This window comes from Monodon monoceros, unplaced genomic scaffold (assembly GCF_005190385.1).
Source record: "Monodon monoceros isolate NGI ecotype Baffin Bay Population unplaced genomic scaffold, NGI_Narwhal_1 Super_Scaffold_22, whole genome shotgun sequence".
Lineage (NCBI taxonomy): Eukaryota > Metazoa > Chordata > Mammalia > Artiodactyla > Monodontidae > Monodon > Monodon monoceros.
The window spans coordinates 111,862,531-111,888,916 of record NW_021703779.1 but is presented as its reverse complement, the minus strand read 5'-3'; the positions used below and the strand labels follow the sequence as shown (position 1 = coordinate 111,888,916).

The 26,386-nt window shown below is 39.9% G+C and overlaps 1 protein-coding gene across 1 annotated transcript in view; it reads left to right on the top strand.

The window, feature by feature from the left end:
* Positions 1–26,386, top strand: part of GPC3 (glypican 3) — a 440,822-nt gene that overhangs the window by 259,480 nt on the left and 154,956 nt on the right. Inside the window, exon 4 of the mRNA XM_029240698.1 lies at positions 18,166–18,299. Within this exon, the coding sequence (XP_029096531.1) occupies positions 18,166–18,299 (134 nt within the window). The remainder of the gene's footprint in view (positions 1–18,165; positions 18,300–26,386) is intronic.

Below are 26,386 nucleotides of genomic sequence, written 5' to 3'. Positions count from 1 at the left end.
GATATATACTTTATCCTAAGGGCTATGGGAAGCCATTGAGGGCTTTTAAGCTGAGTAATGATGTTATCTTTGCTGTGACTCCATCACTCATAATACATAGTAGGTGATAAATTAATAAGTTAGTCTTAATAAATAATATTTTATTTACTATAAATTCTTTATAGTTTACTCATAAATTATTATTTTCAGATTATTCTGGGTGTTAGTGTAGAGCACACTTTTGGTGTCAGGACTCTTTTTCACTCTTAAAAATTACAGAAGCCTCCAAAGAGACTTGTTTATGTGAATTATACCTATTGTTATTTATTGTATTGTAAATTCAAACAGGATTTAAAAGATATTTATTTACTATTTTATTTTAAAAATAATAATTAAGTTATCACATGTTCACTTTTTTTTTTTTTTTTTTTTTGTGGTACGCGGGCCTCTCACTGCCGCGGCCTCCCCCGTTGCGGAGCACAGGCTCCGGACGCACAGGCTCAGCGGCCGTGGCTCATGGGCCCAGCCGCTCCGCGGCATGTGGGATCTTCCTGGACCGGGGCACGAACCTGCGTCCGGCCCTGCATCGGCAGGCGGACTCTCAGCCACCGCGCCACCAGGGAAGCCCCACATATTTTTTTTTCTAAGAAAATAGGTATGTTTTCCAAAACAAAATACTTTAGTGGGATGAGTGGTATTGTTTTTTACATTTTGTAAATCTCTTTAATTTCTTCTGACTTAATAGTAGACATCTGGATTCTCATATCTGTTTCTGCACTCAATCTGGTTAGACTGATGAAAATTCGACCTCACACGGATATACAGGTAGAAAAAGAACAGTGTTTTAATACACTTTTAGGATAATTAAGGCTATATTTCTCTGATATTACACAAAAATTTGACAAGTGATAGTTTCTTAAAGGTTAGCTGCAATATGGAATCTGAAATCATATCAATTAACTTTTCATTTTCTGTTACAAAAAGATCTTCCTTGCAGTTTTAGTGGATCTTTAGCCATTGTGTGATTTTGTATCATTTGAAGAATATTGGTTCACTGAGTTATGCAGATCTACCAAAGGTTAACGCACTTCACTATACAACACCAGAATATCATATACGTTAATATTTCTACATCCTCATCAAAAGCCTGTAAGTATGAAGCTGTCAAGCTCATAGTGGAAGATACAAGTTTTCCCAAATTCTAATTTTTGCTCGATAGTGAAAACTTTTTTTTAATTTAAAGACTTTATGTTTTAGGAGCAGTTTTAGGTTTACAACAAAATTGAGAGGAAGGTACAGAGATTTCCCATATACCCCCTGTCCCCACACATGCATAGCCTCCCCATTATCAACATCCCTCACCAGGGACTTCCCTGGTGGTCCAGTGGTTAAGACTTCACCTTCCAATGAAAGGGGTGTGGGTTCGATCCCTGGTTGGGGAAGCTAAGATCCCACATGTCTCATGGCCAAAAAACCAAAAAAGAAAACATAAAACAGAAACAATATTGTAAGAAATTCAATAAAATGGTCCACATCAAAAAAAATCTTTAAAATAAAAAAGCCTTAACAAACAAATAAAAAACAAAACAAAACAAACAAAACAAAGAAACAAAAACCCTCACCAGAATGGTCCTTATTTTCTTTCTTTCCCTCTTTTTCTTTTAAATTTTAACCAAGGCTGCACCTACATTGACACATCATAATCACCCAAGGTCCATAGTTTATCTTAGGGTTCACTCGACATTGTATATTTTATAGTTTTGGAGAAAAGTATGATGACATATATCCATCAATGTAATATCATACAGAGTACTTACACTCATCTAAAAATCCTCTATCCTCTGCCTGTTCATGTGGGCCCCTATCCCCCACCATGGCAACCACTGATCTTTTCATTGTCTCCCTAGTTTTCCCATTTCCAGGATATCATCTAATTAGAATCATGTCGTAAGTAGACTTTTTCATATTGCCTTCTTTCACTTACTAATATGCATTTAATATTAGTAATATGCATGCATGTTCCTCCATGTCTTTTCATGGCTTGATAGCTCATTTCTTTTTTTTTTTTTTTTGCTCATTTCTTTTTGTGCTGAATAATATTCCATTGTATGAATGTACCACAACTTATTTATCCATTCACCTATGAAGAGACATCTTGATTGCTTCCAAGTTTTGGCAATTATGAATAAAGCTTCTATAAACATCCTTGTATAGGTTTTTATGTGGACATAAGTTTTCAGCTCCTTTGGCAAAATACCAAGGAGTGTGCAATTGCTGGATCATATGGGAAGAGTATGGTTAGTTTTGTAAGAAATCACCGAACTGTCTTCCCAAGTGGCTGTACCATTTTCATTCCCATCAGCAATGTATGAGAGTTCCTGTTGCTCCACATCCTCTTCAGCATTTGGTGTTGTTAGTGTTCCAGATTTTGAGCATTCTCATAGCCAAAAGAATTCTATGGCCATTCTGATAGGTGTATAGTGGTATCTTGTTTTAATTTGCATTTCCCTTATGACACGTAAGGGATCTTTTCATATAATGTCTTTGGTTTTGGTATTAGGGTAATGAGTGGCTTCATACAGTGAGTTAAGATATATTCCCTCTCCTTCTATCCTATGAAAGAGATTGTAGAGAATTGGTATAATTTCTTCTTTAAATGTTTGATAGAATTCACCAGTGAACCCATCTGGGCCTGGTGCTTTCTGTTTTGGAAGGATATTCATTATTGATTCAGTTTCTTTACTAGATATAGGCCTAGTCAGATCATCTACTTCTTCTTGTGTAAGTTTTGGCAGATCAGGTCTTTAAAAGAATTGGTGCATTTCATATAGGTTATCAGATTTGTGGGCATAGACTTGTTCATAGTATTCTTTTATTTCCTTTTAATTTCTTTTCATTTCTGATACCAGTAATTTGTGTCCTCTGTCTTTTATTCTTAGCCTGGCTAGAGGATTATGAATTATATTGATTTTTACAAAGAACCAGCTTTTGGTTTCATTGATTTTTCTCTATTGATTTCCTGTTTTCAGTTTTACTGATTTTTGCTCTAATTCATATTGTTTCTTTTCTTCTGCTTACCTGGGATTTAATTTGCTTGTCTTTTTCTAGTTTCCTAAGGTGGAAACTTAATGATTTTAGAACTTCCTGATTTTTTAATGTATGCATTTAATGCCATACATTTCACTCTAAGCACTGCTTTCACTGCATCCCACAAATTTTGATAAGTTGTACTTTCATTTTCTTTTAGTCTTCTTTGATCCAACTGTTATTTAGAAACGTGTTATCTTATCTCCAAGTATTTTGGAATTTTTTGGTTATCTTTCTGTTATTGATTTCCAGTTTCATCCTATTGTGGTCAGAGAGCAGACATTATATGATTTCTTTGCTTTTAAACATGTTAAGGTGTGTTTATAGCCTAGAATGTGGTCCATCTTGGTGAATGTCCCATGTGCATTTGAGAAGAAAGTATATTCTGCTGTTGTTGGATGACATAGTCTATAGATGTCAATTATATCCAGTTGATTGATGGTGTTGTTAAGTTCCACTATGTCCTTACTGATTTTCTGCCTGCTGGAATCTGTTTATTTCTGAGAGAGGTGTGTTGAAGTCTCTAACTATGATAGTGGATTCATCCATTTTCCCTGGCAGTTCTATCAGTTTTTGCCTCTTGTGATTTAATGCTCTGTTGTTATGTACATACATGTTAAGAACTGTTATGTCTTCTTGGAGAATTGACCCCTTTATCATTATGTAATGCCTTTTTTTTTTAATCCCTGATAACTTTCCTTACTTTGAAATCTGCTCTGTCTGAAATCAATATAGCTACTCTTGCTATCTTTTGATTAGTGTTAGCTCGGTATATTTTTCTCCATCCATTTAATTTTAATCTATATGTGTCTTTATATTTAAAGTGGGTTTCTTGTAGACAGCATATAGTTAGGTCATGTTTTTTGATCTACCCTGACAATTTCTGTCTTTTAATTGATGCATTAAAAGTCATTGACATTCAAAGTCATTATTTATGGAGTTGGATTAATGTTTACCATATTGGTTACTGTGTTTTCTATTTGTTGCCCTTGTACTTTTTTCTTGGTTTTGTCTTCCACTCTTCTGCTTTTTGTGGTTTTCATTGAGCTTTTTATGTGACTCAATTTTTTCTTCTTTCTTAGCATATCAGTGATAGTTCTTTTAAACTTCTTTTATTGGTTGCCGTGGAGTTTGCAATATACATTTACAACTAATCCAAGTTCACCTTCAAATAACACTATACCATTTCACAGGTAGTGTGAATACCTTATAATAACAAAATAATCCCAATTCCTTCCTCCCATTTCTTGTATCATTGCCATCATTTCATTTATATATAAGCATATATAATGATATATGCATAAGATATATACATAAGCATACATAATCAAACACATTGTTACTATTAGTATTTTGAACAAACTGTTATCTGTTAGATCAATTAAGAGTAAGAAAAAAAGTTTTCATTTTTATTTCACCTTCACTTATTCCTTCTTCAGTGCTCTTCTTTCTTCATGGAGATCCGAGTTACTGACCTATATTATTTTCCATCTTTCTAAAGAACTTCCTTTAACATTTCTTGCAAGGCAGGTCTACTGACAACAAATTCTCTTAATTTTTGTTTGAGAAAGTCTTTATTTCTCCTTCACTTTTTTAAAAATAAATTTATTTTATTTATCTATTTTTGGCTGCATTGGGTCTTCATTGCTGCGTGCAGGCTTTCTCTAGTTGTGGCGAGCGGGGGTTATTCTTCAATGCGGTGCGCGGGCTTCTCATTGCAGTGGCTTCTCTTGTTGCAGAGCACAGGCTGTAGGCGCCCGGGCTTCAGTAGTTACGGCACGTAACTAGAGCACAGGCTTAGTAGTTGTGGCACACGGGCTTAGTTGCTCCGCGGCATGTGGGATCTTCCCAGACAAGGGCTCGAACCCGTGTCCCCTGCATTGGCAGGTGGATTCTTAACCACTGCGCCACCAGGGAAGCCCCTCTCCTTCACTTTTGAATGGAAATTTTTCAGATTACCCTCAGAATTCTAGATTGGTGATTTTTTTTTGCTCTCAATACTTTTAACATTTTACTCCTCTCTCTTGTTGCTTGCATGGTTCCTGGAGAGAAGTCACATGTAATTCTTATCTTTGTTCCTCTATAAGGTATTCCACCCTCCCTGTCTTCTTTAAGGAATTTTTCTTCATTCCTGATTTTCTATAATTTGAAAATTGTATGCCGGTTGTAGGGTTTCTTTGCGGGGGGCATTTATCCTGTTGGATGTTCTCCAAGCTTCCTGGATCTGTGATTTGGTGTCTGATGTTAATTTGGAGAAATTCTCAGTCATTATTATTTCAAATATTTCTTCTGTTCCTTTCTTTCTTCTTCTGATAGTCCCATTATGCATGTGTTACACCTTTTCTAGCTGTCCCACAGTTATTGGATCGTGTATTTGGTTTTTGTCTTTGTTCTCTTTGCTTTTTGGTTTTTGAGCATTCTGTTGACGTATCCTCCAGTTTAGAGATTCCTCAGCTGTGTCCAGTCTACTAATAAGCCCATCAAAGGCATACTTCATTTATGTTAGTGTTTTTTCTCTTTAGCATTTCTTTGTGGTTCTTTCTTAGGATTTCTGTCTCTCTGCTTACATTGCCAACCTGTTCTTGCATGCTGTTTGCTGTAGCCATTATTAATAAATCATAGTTGTTTTAAATTCTGAGTCTAAATTCCAACATCCCTTCCATGTCTGGTTTTGATGCTTGCTGTCTCTTCAATCTGTGCTTTTTGCCTTTTACCATGCCTTGTAATTTTCTTTTTGATAGCTGGACCTGATGTACTGGTAGAAAGGAACTGCTATAAATAGGCCTGTAATGAGATGGTGGTAAGGTGTAGGGGTAGAGGAGGCATTCTACGTACGGTCCTATATTTAGGTCTCGGTCTTTTAATGAGCCTCAGCCTCTGGACCATGAACCTCCGAACTCTTTCTCAGCCTTTATTAATTCCACCTCCACTATTAGGTGGGACAGGATGATTAGAGTGGGCTGGAGTTGGTTATTTCCCTTCCCCAGGTGAGTTAGGTTCTGAAAATACTCTAGCAGGTTAGGCTTTGGTTAACTAGTTTCTCCTGAGGACAGGCCTTGTTGAGAAGAACAGAGTGCTCTGGTGTATTTCAAAATGGTTCCTTTTCTGCTCCCGGTGCTGGAAGCATGAGGGAATTTTTCTCAGATATCTACTCTGGGATTCTTTTACTCTGGGAATCTGGTCAAGCTCCTGAATGTAAAATTCACAACATTGTGGAGATTTTAACTTTCGGAGTTGTCTTCTTTGAGCCTCCAGCAATTTGTCGGTTACAGTTCGTTTTCCTACGCCAGCACTGGCTCCCAAGGCAGTTTCTGCTCCGGTAAGCCCTTACTCCCTGTATTTGTCTGACTGTGTCTCCAGTCTTGGTGGCAGTGGTTTTACCATCTCTCCCCTCTTATAGATCCAGGAAGAGTTGATTTTTCCGTCGGTTTAGCTTCTAACTTGTTTTTAGGATGGAGTGGCAACTTCCAAGTTCCTTATATGTGGAACTGGAAACCCTGATAGTGCAAATTTTATCATTGGTTACAAAGTGTCAGTTGTTTTCTTTAAAGTAACCGGCTCACTTTGCTCCTTTCCAAGAAAATGCCTGCCAAATACTTAAGTTTGTTAACAGTAGTTTGCTTGTCAGTCTTTCAAGTGAAAATAATGTTTCATGAAAAACGTGTCTAGTTCATCTCATAACTCAGTCAGCCATGGGCTTTTCCTCTATTTGACCATTATACTGCAGTACGAGGCAGAAGTACTTTAGGCATACTTCCCATTTTCTCACACATAATAAATAATAAAAAGACGTGTCAAGGGTCAACATTTACTAAAATTTTTACTGTTTGTTCAAGTACATTCTTAAGTGAAACTGGCTTTTTTAAGAACTGGGAGTGCTTAGCAGTGAAAACTACAATGACTACTATGAGAGTTTGGTAACTCTAACCTGCCTCACGCCAAGGTACCAGCAGTTTTACCTGCCGTATCTTTTGCACCGTCAGTGGAAATGTCCTCACATTTTTGAGGATAAATCATGAATTTCAACAGCATTATTCAACCCTGAATATTTCAGCACTACTCATGTTTTTTTCCCCAAGCTCTCATATTATAGATCTTTTTCAATGATTAGTTGGTACTGATACTGAATGGATACAAGCAAAACAGCAAGTCCAGCTCGTATCTATAGATTTGTCCATTTGAAAGGCAAAAACACAATTCTGCTGGGGAGATACTGACTCCATGTTTATGTTGTCAGCTAAATCTTTAATTTGGTGAGTTAGCCTCTTTGACTGGAAGGTGGTGTGATTTCCTCTACAGTTCTCTCTACTAGGTGTAGGTCTCCAGCGACTGTACTACAGTGGCTTACCCTATACTATGTTTCAGTTGCTTTTCCATTTCTATTTTGAAAAACTGCAACAAATAATTTTGGCTTTTAAAGATCTCATAACATTACTTTTAAATATTTAATTCCTTTTTCTTTGAATGATTTTCAAGATGACCCTACAAGTTAGCTCACAGTACAATACTATTCTGAAATGTTCTGTTGAATCAGACAATCAGATGAATTACTGGTGTCTATAAGGCCAAAGGAATGAGCTTTTGTCGTACTTTTGTTTCTTAGAGTTTAATCTATAATAATAACAGTTATAGTTAATCTTAAAACTTAGATTTTTTCAAAAAATGTTTAAATATTATTGCAAATAAGACTACAAGCTGTATTTACTAATGAGTAGCATAACAGACACGAAACTTCAAGATTTTAAAATAATTTATTAAATGATAATGAAGTTAGAAAAATTATAGTAGGCATAATCTAAGTAGCCAATGAGAGAGCACTAAGGACTGAGAATAAATTAACCTCTGAAAAATATATATACTCGTGCCCTAAAGCTGCTATCTTAGAAAATTCTAGAATACACAAACCCATATTCCAGAGCAAGGATGTCATTACACAACACGAAGCCTCTGGAAAATTACTCTATATATTTGTGAGGGAATAAGACTGAAAAGGGCAAATAAAGTCAGTGTTTTTATGATAATAGGTTTGACTTCTAGGCCCTCCTGAGAGGATCTCAGAGAACTGCTGTTAGTAGGAATGAATTGGAAGAGGTCAAAAGTGGAGCTTGGGAGACCAATTAAGAGGATGTTCGGATGGTCTGTGTAGTGGTGGTTTTCCAACTGGAGGGTGCATCAGATCGCCTGGAGGGTTTATTTAAAACAGGTGGCCAGACCCTACTCCAAGCATTTTTGATTCAGCAGATTTAAGGTGGGGCCTCAAACTTTGCATTTGAAATGAGTTCCCAGGTGAGACTGATTGCTGCTTGTTTTGGAGCCACACTTTGAGAACCACTGCCCTAGGGCCCTGCTACTCACCTCAGACCTCGGCCCAGATCTACTGTGTATGAATCTAGATGGGTAAGCTTGCCAGGTGATTTGTATACATATTAAAGTTTGAGAAGCACTGCTCTAAGAGTTAATGATATCCTAAGCCTGAGTGTGGAGAAAAGTACAAAAATTTAAGTTATTTATAAGAGAGAGAAAAATAAGACTTTGTGGCTGGACGTAGAGAAGTCAGGGAGAGGGAGAATTTACCAGAAACGCTTCAGTTTCTTCCGGTTTGCACCACTGAGTAGGTGATGATTCCTTTTCACTGGGACAGGGAACACAAGCAGATGCGTACATTTGAAGGAGTGGTGTTTGAATTCAGTAATGAGTTTATTGACTACATGAAGATCTCTTTTAACCTCCACAGTATTTGTCTTATGTGATTAAGCAATAATGTCCTGGGCTCCTGGTGCTGAGAAGGGATTGGTATTGCATGAAAAACGTTAGGCACACATGCAGGGTTCTATTTCCTGCTCAGAATCCACTTGTGGCAGCTCTACATTAGTAAAATGCAAGTCTCTTCCACAAAAGGATTTTTTAAAACCTTTCTCCCATCCCCACAGCATTCATTTCCATGGACACAAGCAAACAGGTTAGAGGCACAGGGTAACTGGCAAAGATCACGTACCACCCATCAGTAACTAGAGCCCTGGAGAACAGAAGGGGATATTCCGGGTGCCCCAGAGCAAGACAGATCAGACTGTGATGCATGAACGATGTGGGCAAACTCAATATGGCTCCCTTTCAGAGTGGGAACACAGTCTCAGCAAATACTTGCACTGTTTTCCCAAAGTCCCCCTTTAAAAGAACTCCTCCAAATATTACTTATAGCTAGCTATGTACCTGACCAGCTGAGCCAGGACTCTAACACAAAAAGTGGGCTGCAGAAGGTAAGCAGTTCCCTCTTGCAGAATGAATGAGTCAGATTTCTATCTGGATGTGGGAGACATTACACTTTCATCCATTATTTTATTTGATCCTCACACTTCTGCCAGGTACGGCAGGTGTTATTACCTCCGGTTTTCAGGTGAGGAAGCTGAGTTTGAAGGAGATTAAAAGACTTATCTAGAGTTATTGAAATGGTAAGAGGATGAGCTGGGACTGGAACCAAGGTCTCCTGACTCCAACTTGTGTGCTCTTTTCACTGTAGTATATATAGTGCTATAGTTCAATTTAACAGCAGATTGATCTGTAGGACATTGGTTCCTTTTAAAAAACATTCCAGTTCATTGAAAAGAGCTGACTTGAACGGAATGTTCAGACAATGGCACCTGATTCCTTAAAATAGCTTGGTTCAGAATGCGTTACAGATTATTAGTGAACTTTTATTTTAATGGTCATGCAATTAATGATGAGTCACAGCAAATCTCTGGGGGGATAAAATGCTTACATTGTTACCAGGTCTGTTCATTATCCTCTGTGCTCTATATCCAGACCAATCAATAGATAATTAATAATGATGTGCTTACTGAAGTACAAGGTTATAAATTAATTTAATACTCATATGCATATTTTCTGGAGGATAAATGAGTGGAAACTGCCTGCCATGCCCATCTCATTGTACGAAAACGTATGTAATTATTACAAGCATATAATAAGAATGGTTCGCCCAGCCAAATGTTTGTACATTTCTGTTAATCAGTATTCATTTGAGCTACTTCCATGCAGTTTGTGGAAGCAGTGCAATCAGTTGAGTAGTGTGGCAGATTTAAATCAGTAATAAAAGCCCTGGGGAAATTAACAAGACAAAACATTAACCACAGACTAAGCATTAACATATATTAGCATTTTTATTATACCTGTAGAATTGTTAAATGGCACGGTTGCTACTATTTAAAAGTTTATGTTGTATATCACATAATTTCAATGTATATTTTGTTTTTAAACTTTTAAGATTTAATTAAGTGAAACTGAACAATGGTACAATAGAAAATTTAACAGAATGAACTGAAGTTCATTATTTTATTCTAACTGGAAATGTATGGCATTCCCACCCTACACTACCCCCAACCCCAAGGTACCCTAAAAAAAATGCCACAGGTAATATTCCTCCAGAGTGGACCGCAGGGTCAGAATTGATATTTAAATTGAATAAACATAGAGGAAGTTTTATTTTTATTTTTTTAAGTAAACTAATATTTCTGAAGTAGCATAATTTCAAGTTTTCAAATGCACTTAAAGCTTTACCAGAACTTTTAAAATCATATATATTTTTAAAAATAAGACTTAAGATACAAATATATCTGTTTTATCTATTAAGTATTTTTACAGGAGAATATCATGATAGATTATGTTTAAATCTCGTTTTAAAACTTTATTTTTTTAACATCTTTGTTGGAGTATAATTGCTTTACAATGGTGTGTTAGTTTCTACGGTATAACAAAGTGAATCAGCTATACTTATCATATATCCCCATATCCCCCTGTCTCTTGCCACTCCCTCCCACCCTCCCTATCCCACCCCTCTAGGTGGTCACAAAGCACCGAGCTGATCTCCCTGTGCTATGCGGCTGCTTCCCACTAGCTATCTATTTTACATTTGGTAGTATATATAAATACTGTATGCTATCACATATGCAGAATTCTCTTAGCTTTTGTTTGTCTATAAAGGTTTTAATTTCTCCGTTGAGTGTGAATGAGATCCTTCCTGGGTAGAGTAATCTTGGTTATAGGTCTATCCCTTTCATCACTTTAAATATATCCTGCCATTCCCTTCTGGCTTGCAGAGTTTCTGCTGAAAGATTAGCTGATAACCTTATGGGGATTCCCTTGTGTGTTATTTGTTGTTTTTCCCTTGCTGCTTTTAATATTTTTTCTTTGTATTTAATTTTTGATAGTTTGATTAATATATGTCTTGGCGTGTTTCTCCTTGGATTTATCCTGTATGGGACTCTCTGTGCTTCCTGGACTTGATTAACTATTTGCTTTCCCATATTAGGGGAGTTTTCAACTATAATCTCTTCAGATATTTTCTCAGTCCCTTTCTTTTTCTCTTCTTCTTCTGGGATCCCTGTAATTCCGATGTTGGTGCATTTAGTGTTGTCCCAGAGGTCTCTGAGACTGTCGTCAATTTTCATTCTTTTTTCTTTATTCTGCTCTGCGGTCGTTATTTCCACTATTTCGTCTTCCAGGTCACTTATCCGTTCTTCTGCCTCAGTTATTCTGCTGTTGATTCCTTCTAGAGAATTTTGAATTTCATCTATTGTGTTGCTCCTCAGTGTTTGTTTGCTCTTCAGTTCTTCTAGGTCCTTGTTAAACGTTTCTTGTATTTTCTCCATCCTATTTCCAAGATTTTGGATCATCTTTACTCTCATGACTGTGAATTCTTTTTTCAGGGAGACTGCCTATTTCCTCTTCCTTTGTTTGGTCTGGTGGGTTTTGACCTTGCTCCTTCATCCGCTGTGTGTTTCTCTGTCTTTTCATTTTGCTAAACTTACTGTGTTTGGGGGTCTGCTTTTCACAGACTGCAGGTTCGTAGCTCCCTTTGTTTATGGTGTCTGCCGCCAGTGGCTAAGGTTGGTTCAGTGGGTCGTGTAGGCTTCCTGGTGGAGGGGACTAGTAGTGCCTGTGTTCTGCTGGATGAGGCTTGAATCTTGTCTTTCTGGTGGGCAGGACCGCATCTGCTGGTGTGTTTTGCGGGTGTCTGTGACCTTATTATGATTTTAGGCAGCCTCTCTGCTAATGGGTGGGGTTGTGTTCCTGTCTTGCTAGTTGTTTGGCCTAGGGTGTCCAGCACCGTAGCTTGCTGGTCTGTGAGTGGAGCTGTGTCTTAGCGTTGAGATGGAGATCTCTGGGAGAGCTTTCGCCGGCTGATAGTACGTGGAGTGGAGCCGGGAGGTCTCTGGTGGGCCAGTGTCCTGAAATCGGCTCTCCCACCTCAGATGCTCAGACTTGACACCCAGCCGGAGCACCAAGACCCTGTCAGCCTCACGGCCAGGTACGTGGGGAGTTTCTTGCCTTTTAGGAAGTCTGAGGTCTTCTGCCAACGTTCAGTAGGTGTTCTGTAGGAGTTGTCCCACATGTAGATGTATTTTTGATGTATTTGTGGGGAGGAAGGTGATCTCCACGTCTTACTCCTCCGCCATCTTGAAGGTCCTTCCTTTCTCTTGTGTGTCATCATCCAGAGGAAGATGGTATGACAGTAGATGTCATTATGGTGTTCCAGTTACCCTCTGCTGAGCCAAGGGCAGTGAGAAAGAGGAAAATCCGTAGCATTCTGCCATCATCCAGTTGTGTAACCCTTAATAATCCTGTGTCTCTCTTTTCTTTTAGAGCACACCCACAGGGTCTCCGGCAAAGTCCACTGGGGTCCCCGGGAAAAATAAGATGGAGTCTAGGTGATAAGGTCTACGTTCTTTCATGCCTAGTCTAGTTTCACTTGTCTGTAGAAGCCGGAAGTTTTATTTTTAATTCTTCAGGGTTCTGATGAATCCATTGGTGATCAAAGACTAAATTTATACCAATTATTTAGCAACAGTTCTCAGAAAAGCACTCCTTGGTACCACAGTCATCAGCTGGATTCTAGCAGAATAGTTATTGTTTAATTAAATAAAACTGAAAAGGTCCTCTAGAGGTCCTCAAGTCTTGGTGGCCTCAGGTACAGCTCTTGAGAGGGAACGAGTTGTACTGCTCCCTGAGTACAATGCAGTGCGACATCCATCTTCCCTGTCAAAAGCTGTCAGATTTCTGAGGGCAGACTGGTGTGTCTCTGGGTCTTCTCCTGCCACAGACTTAGGGATGGGAACTTTTCTCTTTCCACTTCTGCTTCCTCCCCTCCTTCCTCCTCTTCTTCCCCATCCCTCTTGTATTATGGGCCATATAAGTTAGAACACGCAGACTCACATACACACACACCTCCCTCTTATCTACTTCTTGAGAAGGAGAATGTAAAGTCGTACATCTGATTTTTAAATTGAGAGCAGAGTAGATCTTTTAGGGCTAGTTAAGAGTAGGAGAGAGTCGGGGTTTCCCTGGTGGCGCAGTGGTTGGGAGTCCGCCTGCCGATGCAGGGGACACGGGTTCGTGCCCTGGTCTGTGAGGATCCCACATGCCTGTGGAGCGGCTGGGCCCGTGAGCCATGGCCGCTGAGCCTGCACGTCCGGAGCCTGTGCTCCGCAACGGGAGAGGCCATGACAGTGAGAGGCCTGCGTACTGAAAAAAAAAAAAAAAAAGAGTAGGAGAGAGTCAGAGATACTCTTTAATGTAGTTGCACCCCCCCATTTTCTAATCTTTTTGGCTCTTATAGCTAAAAGCTTAAACCCGTTTTATTTTTGTAGGCATAGGATCAACCTGGAATCTCCTTTTGGGGGGAAACTATAGAGAATATACTCAGGCCAGACGTCAGACGAGCCCTGGGGTAAATTGTAGAAATTACAGAAGATTTTGTAGCCAATGCAAGAATCTGACTTCAGGAGGCTGGGTCCGGGGATATCCTGCAGGCAGCACCCTGGGCCTACTTGAGAACCAACTTTCCCACAGCCCACAGAAGTTGACATCCAGTGCTTTAGTATGGTTATGAAATCGCTCTTGCCTGGTGGGTCAAAGAGCTTACATCATTCCACAAGCAATACTGCCTGAAACTTAGGTTAAAATTGGGTGCCAGTTTTCTGTTTATCTTTAATAACTAGCCCTTCTTTGAAGTACAGTTTTACAGTCCTCATAATCATTATCTTTCTCCAATTATGGATGGGATGTCCACAGGACTGTAGAACTGGGCCACACCCAATACTGGGAGCCCCAGAGTCTATCCTCTTGACAGAAACCCATGGTATAGGGGGAAAAAGTGAAAAGAAAAACACAGGTTTTAAAGTCAGACAGGTCTGGGTTCGAGTCCCAGCTCTGCCCTTTCCTAGCCATTTGACTTTGTTTCGGTTCCTTAACCTCTGTGAGTCTCTTTCCTTATCTCTAAAATGGGGTCAATAATACCTGCATTGTATGCCTCAGAGGGTTGTAGGACTCACCGGAGAGAATGGAGAATGGATGTAGACGTTTTCTGTGAAGCATTAGCCCGGAGTGAGGTATTGGTGTTGATGAGAAGCTTACAATATAGGCTCACTTTCTCTGCTCAGCCATCCTCAGGGAAAGATCAAGTCTGAGTTTTTGTCACCTGAGAGTTCCTAGAACCAACGATGAATGGGGGTCCGAGGATGAATGTAACCAGTGGCGTATCTTGCCATGTCAGTTATGGGGTGCATGCATGAATTGCATCAAATCCAAATGCTTGGCATGGTTTCAGAATCTTTGGTAACATACTCTACTTGCAAAGTAATTCCTCCTTCCCTTTGTCAAAGGAGCCCAGAATAAAATATGGCACTTCAAATACCATATCTTCCTCTTTTGTTTGAGACCAGAGTGGAGTGAAACTGTGGGAGCAGGTCAAAAGGAAGTCCTTCTGTGAGTAGAGGTAGAAGTGGGGTTGTAGGCTGCGCTTCCTGATGTCCAGTCTACCGGGCTCTTACTTACAAATACCTTGCTGGGCCCAGCAGTGTATTTTCCTCATGTGTGTATAAAGCCAGTGCTTCTGGACCCTGCCTAGAGAAGAATGCTGCTAGGGTTACTAGAATGAATTGCTGGCCTGGATATGGTCAGAGGCCCTGCGTTCTTATAACACTTCAAGGTCTTATAACACTTCAGAGCACTGTTGCTTTCCCTGCCACAGGTTCTGGCACATATATAAAGGCACCATTAGGAATCACAGTTCACGGAAAACAAAAAGGTTTTATATTCCAGGTCTATTGATAGAGACACCTTTCTGTCCAATAAATTCAGTCCAACTAACTAAATTTAAAGATAGAGGTATCCTTGACTAGGTACATTAGTCAGTGAAAGGAAATTGGATTGCATTTTTTATTTAAGAGCCTAAAACTCCTGGGCAGGATACTGATTTCTCAAATGCCACTTGGGAGGCTGGCTTCTTTAGCAAGTACAGCTGTAGAATAAGACCCAGATCTCCCAGCATAGCCTGATGTTTCCCAAGTATAAAGATGAAAGGACCTCTTTAATGTTAATACCCCACCTCTTTGTAAATTATGTTTTCTCTTTGTGTCCACTTCTCAGAATAAGCTCGTAATATTCACCTACAGCTCACACAGTGTGGAGGTAAAAGATGTGGAGAGAAGGGCCCAAAGGGGGTGTCTACATTTGACAAATACTTTGTATATGAGAAGAATTTGCTTCATGGTAAATTTGTGGAAGAAAATACAGGCTGTCTGATAAGACGTGGCAGATTTCAGATGGGGGTGTTGGCAGGATACCATTGTTTGCCCCTTATCCCACACAGAGCCTTGGGAAGTCGGCTTGATAATGCCACATTGGGTGGCTTGGGAAGAAGGGTCAGACTGCAGGCTGGCTACATTCTCATTTGTTCTTAACCTTCCTGCTTTTGCCTCAGTTGCAGCCCTTTCCAGTAGATTGGGAGGGGCTAAAAACTTTAAAGTCTTGCTGGGTTCCAGTTAGTATTCACTGATACAAGGGGCGGTCTTTCAACGGGGAGGGAGATTTCACAGCTGTGGGTTGCAAGTAGGCAAGTTACTGTGAAAGATGTGTGAAAGATTTTGATTTTGGTGCTGGATTTGGAACAGGTGTCAGTCAAGAGAATGTGTCCTGTGCTCCCGAACGTGCTGATGAAGAACACTTTGATCCTGCTGAAATAGACTCTCACATTGGTGTATGTTCACAGAGTCACAAATAGATATTTATGGAAGGGAAAATCAAGGTTTTGTTCCATGAATGCTCACCTGCAGTTTAACAAAGAAACACATATGTGTCTATGGACATAATTTTATGATGTACAGGCTACCCTCAGTTATTTGTAGCTGCATTACATGCTTTGGAAGTTAACTCCGCAGTACAGCCGGGCAGTCCGCTACCTAGAGTACCCTACCAGACGGCTACCAAGTAGGGCAAATCCAGAGATTGCAGATTCTTCATTTAAAGTTAATATTAGCCCAAGTCAAATAGCGTTACATAAACACATCTGAAAAATTCAGTATCATACATTCCAAAACCAAATGGAATATTTTAAAGTGTCTGCAACTTTTGTTTCATTCCCATTAAGGTAAACTATTCAGAAGTAGTTGTCTGAATATCATACTATAGCTACTGTCTTTCATAAAAGGTGATGCTACTGCTGATTCTAGATTTTTTTCTAATTCAAAAATTTATTTATATATGGATAACTTTCCAAAGCTATACAAACCAAGTGCCATTTATGCTTTTATAAAGAGATACATAACTTAGAGAATATTTCAGGGCTATCTTCAGGAATCCAAAAGCTGAGATTACAACTCAGAGCCCATGTCCTATCAGTGGAATGGTGTGCCAGATTGGACACGAGGATTTTCCTTCAGTTCACTTCAATTAATTTGTCTTTACTAAGGGCCTAAGTGTACAAAATCCAGTGTGAATTCCATGGAGGTACAGAAGTGACAAAGATATAACCCTTGTTTTCACAAGGTATTTCTAGTATTTTTCCTAAAGTATACAATCTATATTTTCACCGTGGCTATGTTGGCTATGTTTTTGAGAACTGGGAATTCTTTTTTTTTTCCCAAAAATGTAGAATGTAAGCAACTGAAAATAAAGCATCATCTTCTCAGAAGGTGATATTGCATTAGCTTTGAAGTCAGACAAACGGGTTCAAAGTCAGACAGTGAATCCACTGCCTATTTGTCTTAGGCAAGTCACTTAACTCCTCTGAGCCTCAATTTCCTCAGCTATAAAATGGGGCTGTCTGAATCTGATTATGAATTGAAAAGCCCTTTGCCTTAGTAAAATAACGCACAAAGAAATGCAGCATAGTGTCTGGCACAAGGGGGACATGTGTTAATATTCGTACTTATTTATACAGAAGTTCATTCAGGCTTTTGACCAAAAATGAAAAAAATAGCAAATCTACAAGTAGTTTAACCAAATCAATCATTTAGAATTGAGAAAAGAGAGCTGATGCCATTGTTATCATTACTATATGAGTATAAAAGAGCTAAGCTTTAATAATTTTTTTTTTTTCCGGTACGCAGGCCTCTCACTGTTGTGGCCTCTCCCGTTGCGGAGCACAGGCTCCGGACACGCAGGCTCAGCGGCCATGGCTTACGGGCCCAGCCGCCCCGCGGCACGTGGGATCTACCCGGACCGGGGCACGAACCCACGTCCCCTGCATCGGCAGGCGGACTCCCAGCCACTGCACCACCAGGGAAGCCCTAAGCTTTAAATTATAATGCTGTACACCTGAAACTTATATCATTTAAAAAAAAGAGCTAACAAAATGCTCAGAAGAATCAGGAGCACTTTGTGCGCAGGAGGTCGCTCTTCTGTTAACAGACTACACATCTGTCACACCCCTCACTTCCTTCACCAGACTTTCCTAAACTTGGCAGTTCCCATTTGTGAACTTCATAGGGATAAATATCAAGTGCCATTGAAAGGTATCAGTAGCATAAGTCCTGTGTGGAGGGTCCTCTCAAATGTGTACTTCACTATAGAGAAAGAGCATTTTCACCTTAGGAAGTCTCTGAATAGACTGTGCTCAGAGTGCCCCCTACCACAGTCTTCAACCTTCTTTTCCACAGATGGTTCTTTGCCCTAAAAGCATTATCACCTTTTTTGACTCCAGTAATAGCTTCGTTCTGCTCTTTAAAAAGAAATTGGGGAAGAAATTGAAGTGCGTTTCAGAGTTTGTTTCTACTATCATGTCTATGAAAGTATCATATAATTATATTGCATTTCTTTTTTCAGATTGGCAAGTTATGTGCCCATTCTCAACAACGTCAGTATAGATCTGCTTATTATCCTGAAGATTTGTTTATTGACAAGAAGGTATTAAAAGTTGCTCATGTAGAACATGAAGAAACCTTATCCAGCCGAAGAAGGTGAGAGATTTTTTTTTTCTCTACTTCAGCATACAATTAGCAATTGTGTTTTAAGGTCAACAGCCACTGGAGGGAAGCTTCTTAAATACATGTTATTTAGTTCTTCTGAGTAGAGTGTTTGATGAATTGAATCTATCATCTGTTAATGTTAAAGAAAAAAGATATTGTATTATATCCAAGCCATATTTAAATGTAAATTTACCATATGTAAATATCCAGTACAGCAACACAGGGTGGAATAGACTTCTCTATTCAAGATCTTTATTGATTAAACAAAACCTTTTCTGTTTATGATCTGGTCTCACAATTCCGTGGCTTGGTTTGTGGCTTTCCAAAAACAGTGAGTCAGGGGTGAGTTCACCAAAGAGAAACTGGCAAGACACTCTCATGTGTATACACACACACTTCACACTGTACACACTCTTTAAAAAAATTTTTTTGGGGGGCTTCCCTGGTGGCGCAGTGGTTGAGAGTCCGCCTGCCGATGCAGGGGACACGGGTTCGTGCTCCGGTCCGGGAAGATCCCACATGCCGCGGAGCAGCTGGACCCGTGAGCCATGGCCGCTGAGCCTGCGCGTCTGGAACCTGTGCTCCGCAACGGGAGAGGCCACAATAGTGAGAGGCCCGCAAAAAAAAAAATTTTTTTTAATTTTATATTGGAGTATAGTTGATTAACAATGATGTGTTAGTTACTAGGGTACAGCAAAGTGATTCAGTTATACCCATACAGGTATCCGTTCTTTTTCAAATTCTTTTCCCATTCAGGTTATTAAAGAATATTGAGCCAAGTTCCCTGTGCTATACAGTAGGTCCTTGTTAGTTATCTATTTAAAATAAAGTAGTACACACTCTTTTATGAATGATACAATGAAGGATTTGGTTTCTATTCCTTAAGACAGCAGTCAAGGGACCAAATTAAAGTTTGTTACGATACTCTTCATTCCTCCTCCCCTTATCCAGATTCCCTCCTTCCCTCTTCTAGTTTCATGGTTACAAATAAGGGGTGGAAATTGGATTGGGAAGCTCAACACAAATCTGGGAGAATGGATTTCCCCAAAAGGACTGCACAGGTAGCCAACCCTACCACTGGCTTAAGAATAGCTAGACATGAGTTCTGCCTCACGATGACTTTGAGAGGATTGGGAGAGATTGGCCTAGAGATGGAAAATTAAGAGATGGAATAAGTAATAGTCTCATATTTGGGCTAAATTATTCCTTTCATGTCCATTTACCACAGGAGATTTTGAAACGGCAACTCTTAGGCATATATGGCACAGTTTAGCGTGAGAAAGGGCAGTAAGGGCACTTGGGAGATAGTCCTCCAAAGAAGCATTTCAGGAAGTAACATTTTCTTTTGGTGACTTCCAACCTAATAAATTTCTAGTTTCCCTGTAGCAGCAGTTTTGAAGTGTGATTTGAGAACTCAGGGAGTCCCAGAAAAACCCTTTCAGAGGGTCTGTAAGATCCTCCTTTTACTAACTACATATCTATGTGAAGCTGGCTTTTATTCATACACTTCAACCAAAATAAAATATGGCAACACATTAAATGCAGAAGCCAATGGGAGAATTTAGTTGACTCCTATTAAGACAGGCGGTAAAGATATTTTGCAAAAATGCAGAAGCATTACCGCTTTTCTCACTTTTTTCATAAAAATGTAATTTGTGCTAACATATAAAGACTCGTTACTGTTAGTTTAAAATTAATAATAAATTGAAATTTTTTTTCCTGAGTTTTAATTTCTAAAACAGTAGACATCAATAAATATATGTCATGTAAACAAAAGCTCTTTGGGGTCCTTAATAATTTTTAAGAACCCTTTGGAAAAGAAAAAAAAAAGAAAGAAAGAAAAGGGACTTCCCTGGCAGCCCAGTGATTAAGAATCCACACTTCTACTGTAGGGGGCGTGGGTTCCATCCTACATGCCGAATGGTACGGCCAGGGGTGGGGGGGGACCCTTTGGGTTGTGTTGGTTATCTAGTGCTATATAACAAGTTACTACAAAACATAGTTATTTAAAACAGCAAACATTTATTATCTCACAGTTTCTGTCAGGAATTTGGGAGCGGCTTAGCTGGGTGGTCCTCAGTCTCAAAGAAATTTTGGTCAAGGTGTTACCTGGAGCTGCAGTCCGTTGAGTGTTGACTGAGGCTGGAGGGGCCACTTCCACGGTGGCTCTTTTACACATGGAGCAAGTTAGTGCTGGTTGGTTGTTTGAAGGAGGCCTCAGTTTCTCACCACACGGACCTTCTGAGTGTCCTCACAACATGGCTGCTGGCTTCCCCAGAATAAGTGAGCCAGGGAAGAGAGCAAGGGGAAAGCTGAGATGTCTTTCACGACCTAGTCTTGGAAGTGACAATACTGTCACTTCTGACATATTCGATTTGCTAGAAGCAAGTCACCAGTTCTAGTCCACATTCAAGGGGAGGGAAATTAAGCTCCACCTCTTGAAAGGAGCAGTATCAGAGTTTGTTGACTTTTTCATTTATTTTTATTTACTTATTTTTATTTATTTATTTATTTATTTATCTCTTGGCCGTGCCACATGGCATGTGGGATCTTAGTTCCCCAAACAAGGATCGAACCTGGGCCCCTTGCAGTAGAAGCACAGAGTCTTAACCAGTGGACTGCCAGGGAAGTCCCTGGACATATTTAAAACCACCACAGGGGTCCTGGCACCAAAATACTCTGAGAACCATTTCCATATACCATAGGGGTCCTTTGGGAAATTTTTTGTCTTTCTGGGAAGACAAAATTAGGCCATTTCTCCAGGCCCTCTTTAGCCCCTGTCTGTTCTTTGTCCATTGCTCTCCATTGCTTTCACTCTTGCCCAAACCACCTGAGGAATTAACCTCACTTATTGACCTTTAACTAGTGGAAACCTCTTGCATATTGCACTGAAGTGAGGAATTTATATAATATTATAGATTAATTATTTATAAATAATATATAAAGTAAAATAGAAATTATAAGTAATATAATGTTTGTTTTATATATTATTATATTTATATTACATTTATAGTATAATATTAATAAAATATTGTTTTATATATAGCATTATTATATATATATTATATATTCAACTCAGCAGAAATTTGGGAAACACCTATTATGTGCCATAATGTATACTGTGCACTGGAAATCAAAACACAGTCTCTGCTCTCCAAATCAGTCTAATGTGGAAATAGACTTAAATAGCGATCATTTCAAAACAGTTTTGTAAGTGCAAAGAGGCAGCCTACAGGGAAGGAGAGAACCTCTGCCCAGGTATAGTGGAGGCTTCATTGAGGATGTGGTATATTAATTTGTAACAGAATCACATGCAAAGCTTTTTCAAAATAAACACAGTATTCCAGTCGCATTTTGAGATCACCCTGTCAACCTAGACACATTGATAAGTAGATAGGACGTTCGTTTATTAAGGTCCTGCTGCCATGGCTTCTGTCTTGGGCTCTATGGGACCTATTCCCTTTCGCCTTACCAGGGAGGGCTCTATGGATGTTGATTCCTCCAGGGAAAGAAAAAATCGGTAAATGAGTTTTTGGCTAAGCACCCAGATTTGACACTTTGTTTAGATTCGTTTTTGAATTTGTTGCTAACCCCCAAAGAAAAGAAAGGATAGTAAGAAAAATTGCAAAAGCCCGTAGACTTAAGTAAGTGATAGGCAGGGCTCCTTTGGGTGTTGGGAACATGAGCCCACCCCATGGTGTTTCTCATCTTTTTTGCACGCTGACGCAAAACTGAGATGGAGCCCTTCCTTCTGAATTCTCTGGCAGAATAAGAAAATAAAACAACAGGAGAGTGTCTGATTTCTTTTAACTCTGTCAAATAGCATTGTAAACCCTCTTAGGGAGAGTGGAGAATAGGGGATTAAGATGATCTCTTGCTAAATGCACTGCCCCCCTGCAATCTGATGTGGCAGAGTGTTAGAACCTCTATACATTTCTCAGTATGTTCTGCACAGGATTTCACAGTCCAAAAGAATATATGTACCTCCAGCATCCCTCGCACCCATGCTCCAGCTCCATCCTCCGTGGTTAAGAATATGATAATTAGAAAGGAACCCTATTGTAGCATTCAGTCTGTGGAGGTTGTGAGCAAACTGAACCTGATTATGAGTTGAAAAGCCCCGTTGCCTTATTAAAATAAAAACACACAAAGAAACGCAGGATTCCTTTGGTAGCATTCAGAAGTCATCCGTTTGTTTTGTCTGCCCCCAACTGGGTAGTTTGCAACACACAACTAATCTTAGAAATAGCTTAGTTCAATTTAAAGGCGATTTGATACTCAACTGGTAGCCTAAGTATGGGACTCAGCATTCCTTTTGGATACAAATATTGAAAATATCTGTCCTCAGATTTAAAACAGTGAGGGTAGGACAAGATGCATAAGTAGTACAATCAGAATAAAAGAAATGACATTTTCACAGGCCTTTCCAACTCTAATATTTTCAGCTCCTCTCAGATGTCAGGCTTTCCCTCCTTTGCCCTATTGAATGTCTCTTTCACCACTTCCCCTATGATAATGTGTACCTTGTCATTTGCATATCGCCCATAAAGTTTGGTATTTTATGACATGAGCAATATCTTTCCCTTTTCCAAACACAAAATCTGTAGTTGAATATAGTCCATTCAGCATCTACACACCGAGCTTCTGGCCCAGATGCTAACCTGTGAGAAAGTCACACAGTCCCTCCACCCTTGTGAAAGCACATCTACGTATTCCAGCCTTCCCTGTCCCGCACTCCCCCTCCTCCCTTTCCTCTCTGACTTGGTCTAAAGGGGCAGTGGATTAGGTGACACTAGTAAATGACCTAGAAAGAAAAGAACAAAAGCTGATCTCAGCTCCCCGGTCCAGAATCAATGCTTACTCCCACTCCCTCTCAGACTGCTGCCTTCCACCCTCTGAACACAACAAAGTATGTCCTGAGTGAATCGTCGAGTTTCAGCTCTGGTGCAAGTCATTCTGCCCTAAATAGGACTCTACTTCTTTCAACTTTTTTGAACACCATCTATGCTGGTGTAAGGATTAGGCTCTGAGGACTACGAGAAGCTGCTAACCTAGTTAGGGGGACAGACACACAAATAATTTTGATGCATTGAGGGGTGAGTGCCAAAACAGAGCTATGTACAGAAGAGTGGCAGCGTCATAGATGGGAAGGTTAGCAGCTCTCTTGTGAAAAGGTAACTCTTGAGCTGGGCCTTGAAAGAAGAGTAGAAATTCAACAGATGGAGGAGGGAAACAAGGGTATTCCAGGCAAAGGGAACAGTATGAGAAAAAGTATGGGCTAGTCTCTGGAATGTAGAAAATTATAGCTTGGAGTCAGACCATGAAAGGTTCTCTGCAGCAGAAATAAGTATGATTCTGCATCATTCTAAGGATAAATAGTTTATGGGCTTTTCTGTGTTTTTTAATTTTTTAAAAAAATAATGAGCTCATATTATTTTATATTAAGAAAAGTAAGATCCTTAATGATAAAGGAGAAAAGTTCAGGATCTGCAGCTGGGGATGAAAGGCTGCTTTTTACTTGCAGTGGTTTCCAATTAGTGCTGCTTTGATGCCTGCCCAAGCAAATCATAGCAAGAAAGCAAAGGGAATCCCCTCGGCCACAACCCAAGAAGGGGACGCTTCTCTTGAGGATGGTGGGAGCCCCCCAGGGAAGATCACGTGCGCCTAGCTGCCATATTTCAAAATGGCTCGTGCACGCAAAGGGGCCCTGTCCTTTAGTTCCACATTTAACACATTGAAGAGACTCTTTTTCCTGAGTAGACTGCTGTGAGCAAGCATTGGGTTTGTCCCAAGTGAGAGCTGTAGGGTTCACTATTTATATGTCAAATGGTATGTTTGGCATGTATGATTAGAATAAAGTGGAATTCGAATCAAAGAACATTCCCTTCAATCAAATTGTTTTCCCATCCTGGGCAACTAATTGTCCAAACTTTTATCCTTTTTTGTCCCAGAGACAATTCAGTTGAGCAGACTGCCTTAGTTCATGGGTGGAGATTCTTTTGTTGTCTGTCATGGGTTACTAGCACAAAGAAAAGAAATCTGGACTGAGTCATACATGGGTAATTAATATGTCACTTAATTTAGTTTCAGGTATCTTTCTTCAAAGAGATAAATAGAAATATATTCAACTCACCTCCTTTTAAAATTATAAGCAGGGAGATAGAAAGCTTTATTTAAGAAAAGGTAAAAATAAAATACACTTAATTCCCATGCCAGAACAAGTTTAGGAAGGAGTGACAAAGAAGAGAAGAAATAAGACAGGCGCAGTAAACCCAGTGGGCAGTAAACTACTCCTGTCACACTCTGCTCTTTTGAAAAGCTCATTAACTCTCCAACAGTTTCGAAAGTCTTCTACCCTGAAAAATAGGATGTCTGGCTTTCCTTTCAAAAATCAAAGTTTCTTTGGAAACCAAAATTTGTTTTCTCACGGTATTTAGAAGCTTTTGCGTGAAGGAATGGCCTGCACCGTAACACTGTTTTTGGGGACTCAAAAGTATTGGCCAGTTTGCTAAATGTGCTGGAGCCCTGCTCCTCGTTGTCACAGAAGTGGCTACTGCCTCATCTCACAGGTCCTGGGAATTACTTGAGAACCAGCATTTATTTCATTATTTTGATGTTCTTTTCTTTTTTTTTTTTTTTTTTTTCGGTTGTTTGTTTGCGTCCCTCTTACTTCTGTGGCCTCTCCCGTTGCGGAGCACAGGCTCCGGACGCGCAGGCTCAGCGGCCATGGCTCACGGGCCCAGCCGCTCTGCGGCATGTGGGATCTTCCCGGACCGGGGCACGAACCCGCGTCCCCTGCATCGGCAGGCAGACTCTCAACCACTGCGCCACCAGGGAAGCCCTTGATGTTCTTTTCTAATCAAATCTACCTGGGATTCTAGGTGGGTTCTAATGGGAATAATACACACTGAGAACCAAAAAGAACTCAGTGAACAAGCCTATCAAGAAGAATAGGTTTTAGAGAAATAAACATAAAACTTTACTGGAGAGGAAAGTCTAGAAGGAAATATATCCAAATATTAAGTGTGATTATCTGGCTGGTAGCACTATAAATAAGGTTTTGTTCCCCCTTCTACTTTTCTATAGTTTATAAATTCTCAATAGTGACCATATATTTCTTTTATGATGAGAAAAAAGCAGACTTCATTTTATAAGATGAAGGAAGAGATAGATTTTAACCACTGTTTGCAGCTCTTGCAGTGCTGAAGTTGTGGCCCTTATAAATTTCTTTTCTCACCCTTCACCCGGGCCGTTGTTTCATGTCCATCCAAACCTGGCTCTTTCCCAGCTCTCCTGATCGTCTCTTTCCACTATTCCAAGGAGTATCTCTCTCTTGTAGACAAAGCCTCTCTTTCTCTGAGACATATTTCACCTCTTCTCTACCCTTTTTTGGAGGTAAATCTCAGTAACAGCTTTATTGAGATATAATCCACACACCATACAATTCATCCATGTAAAGTATATAATTCAGCTGTTTTTATTATATTCACAGAGCTGTGCAACCATCACCACAGTCAATTTTAGAACATTTTTATCACCTCAAGAAGAAATCCCACACCTTTTAGCTATCATTCCCCAACCGTCATCCCCCCGCCAGCCCAAAGCAACCACAAATCTACTTTATGCCTCTCTAAATTTGCCTATTCTGGACATTTCACATAAATGGAATCATATAATATGTGATCCTTCATGATTGGTTTCTTAGCATAATGTTTTCAAGGTTCACCCGTGTTGCAGCACGCAGGAATACTTTTTTTAAGACGGAATAATAGGGCTTCCCTGGTGGCGCAGCGGTTGAGAGTCCGCCTGCCAATGCAGGGGACACGGGTTCGTGTCCCGGTCCGCGATGATCCCACATGCCTCGGAGCGGCTGGGCCCGTGGACCATGGCCGCTGAGCCTGCGCGTCCGGAGCCTGTGCTCCGCAACGGGAGAGGCCACGACAGTGAGAGGCCCACGTACCACAAAAAAAAAAAGAAGAATATTCCATTGTATAGAATATGTGTTTGTTTACCTATCTGTCTTGTTCCGCCTTTTGGCTATTGTTAATAGTACTGCTATGAGCATGCGTGTACATGTA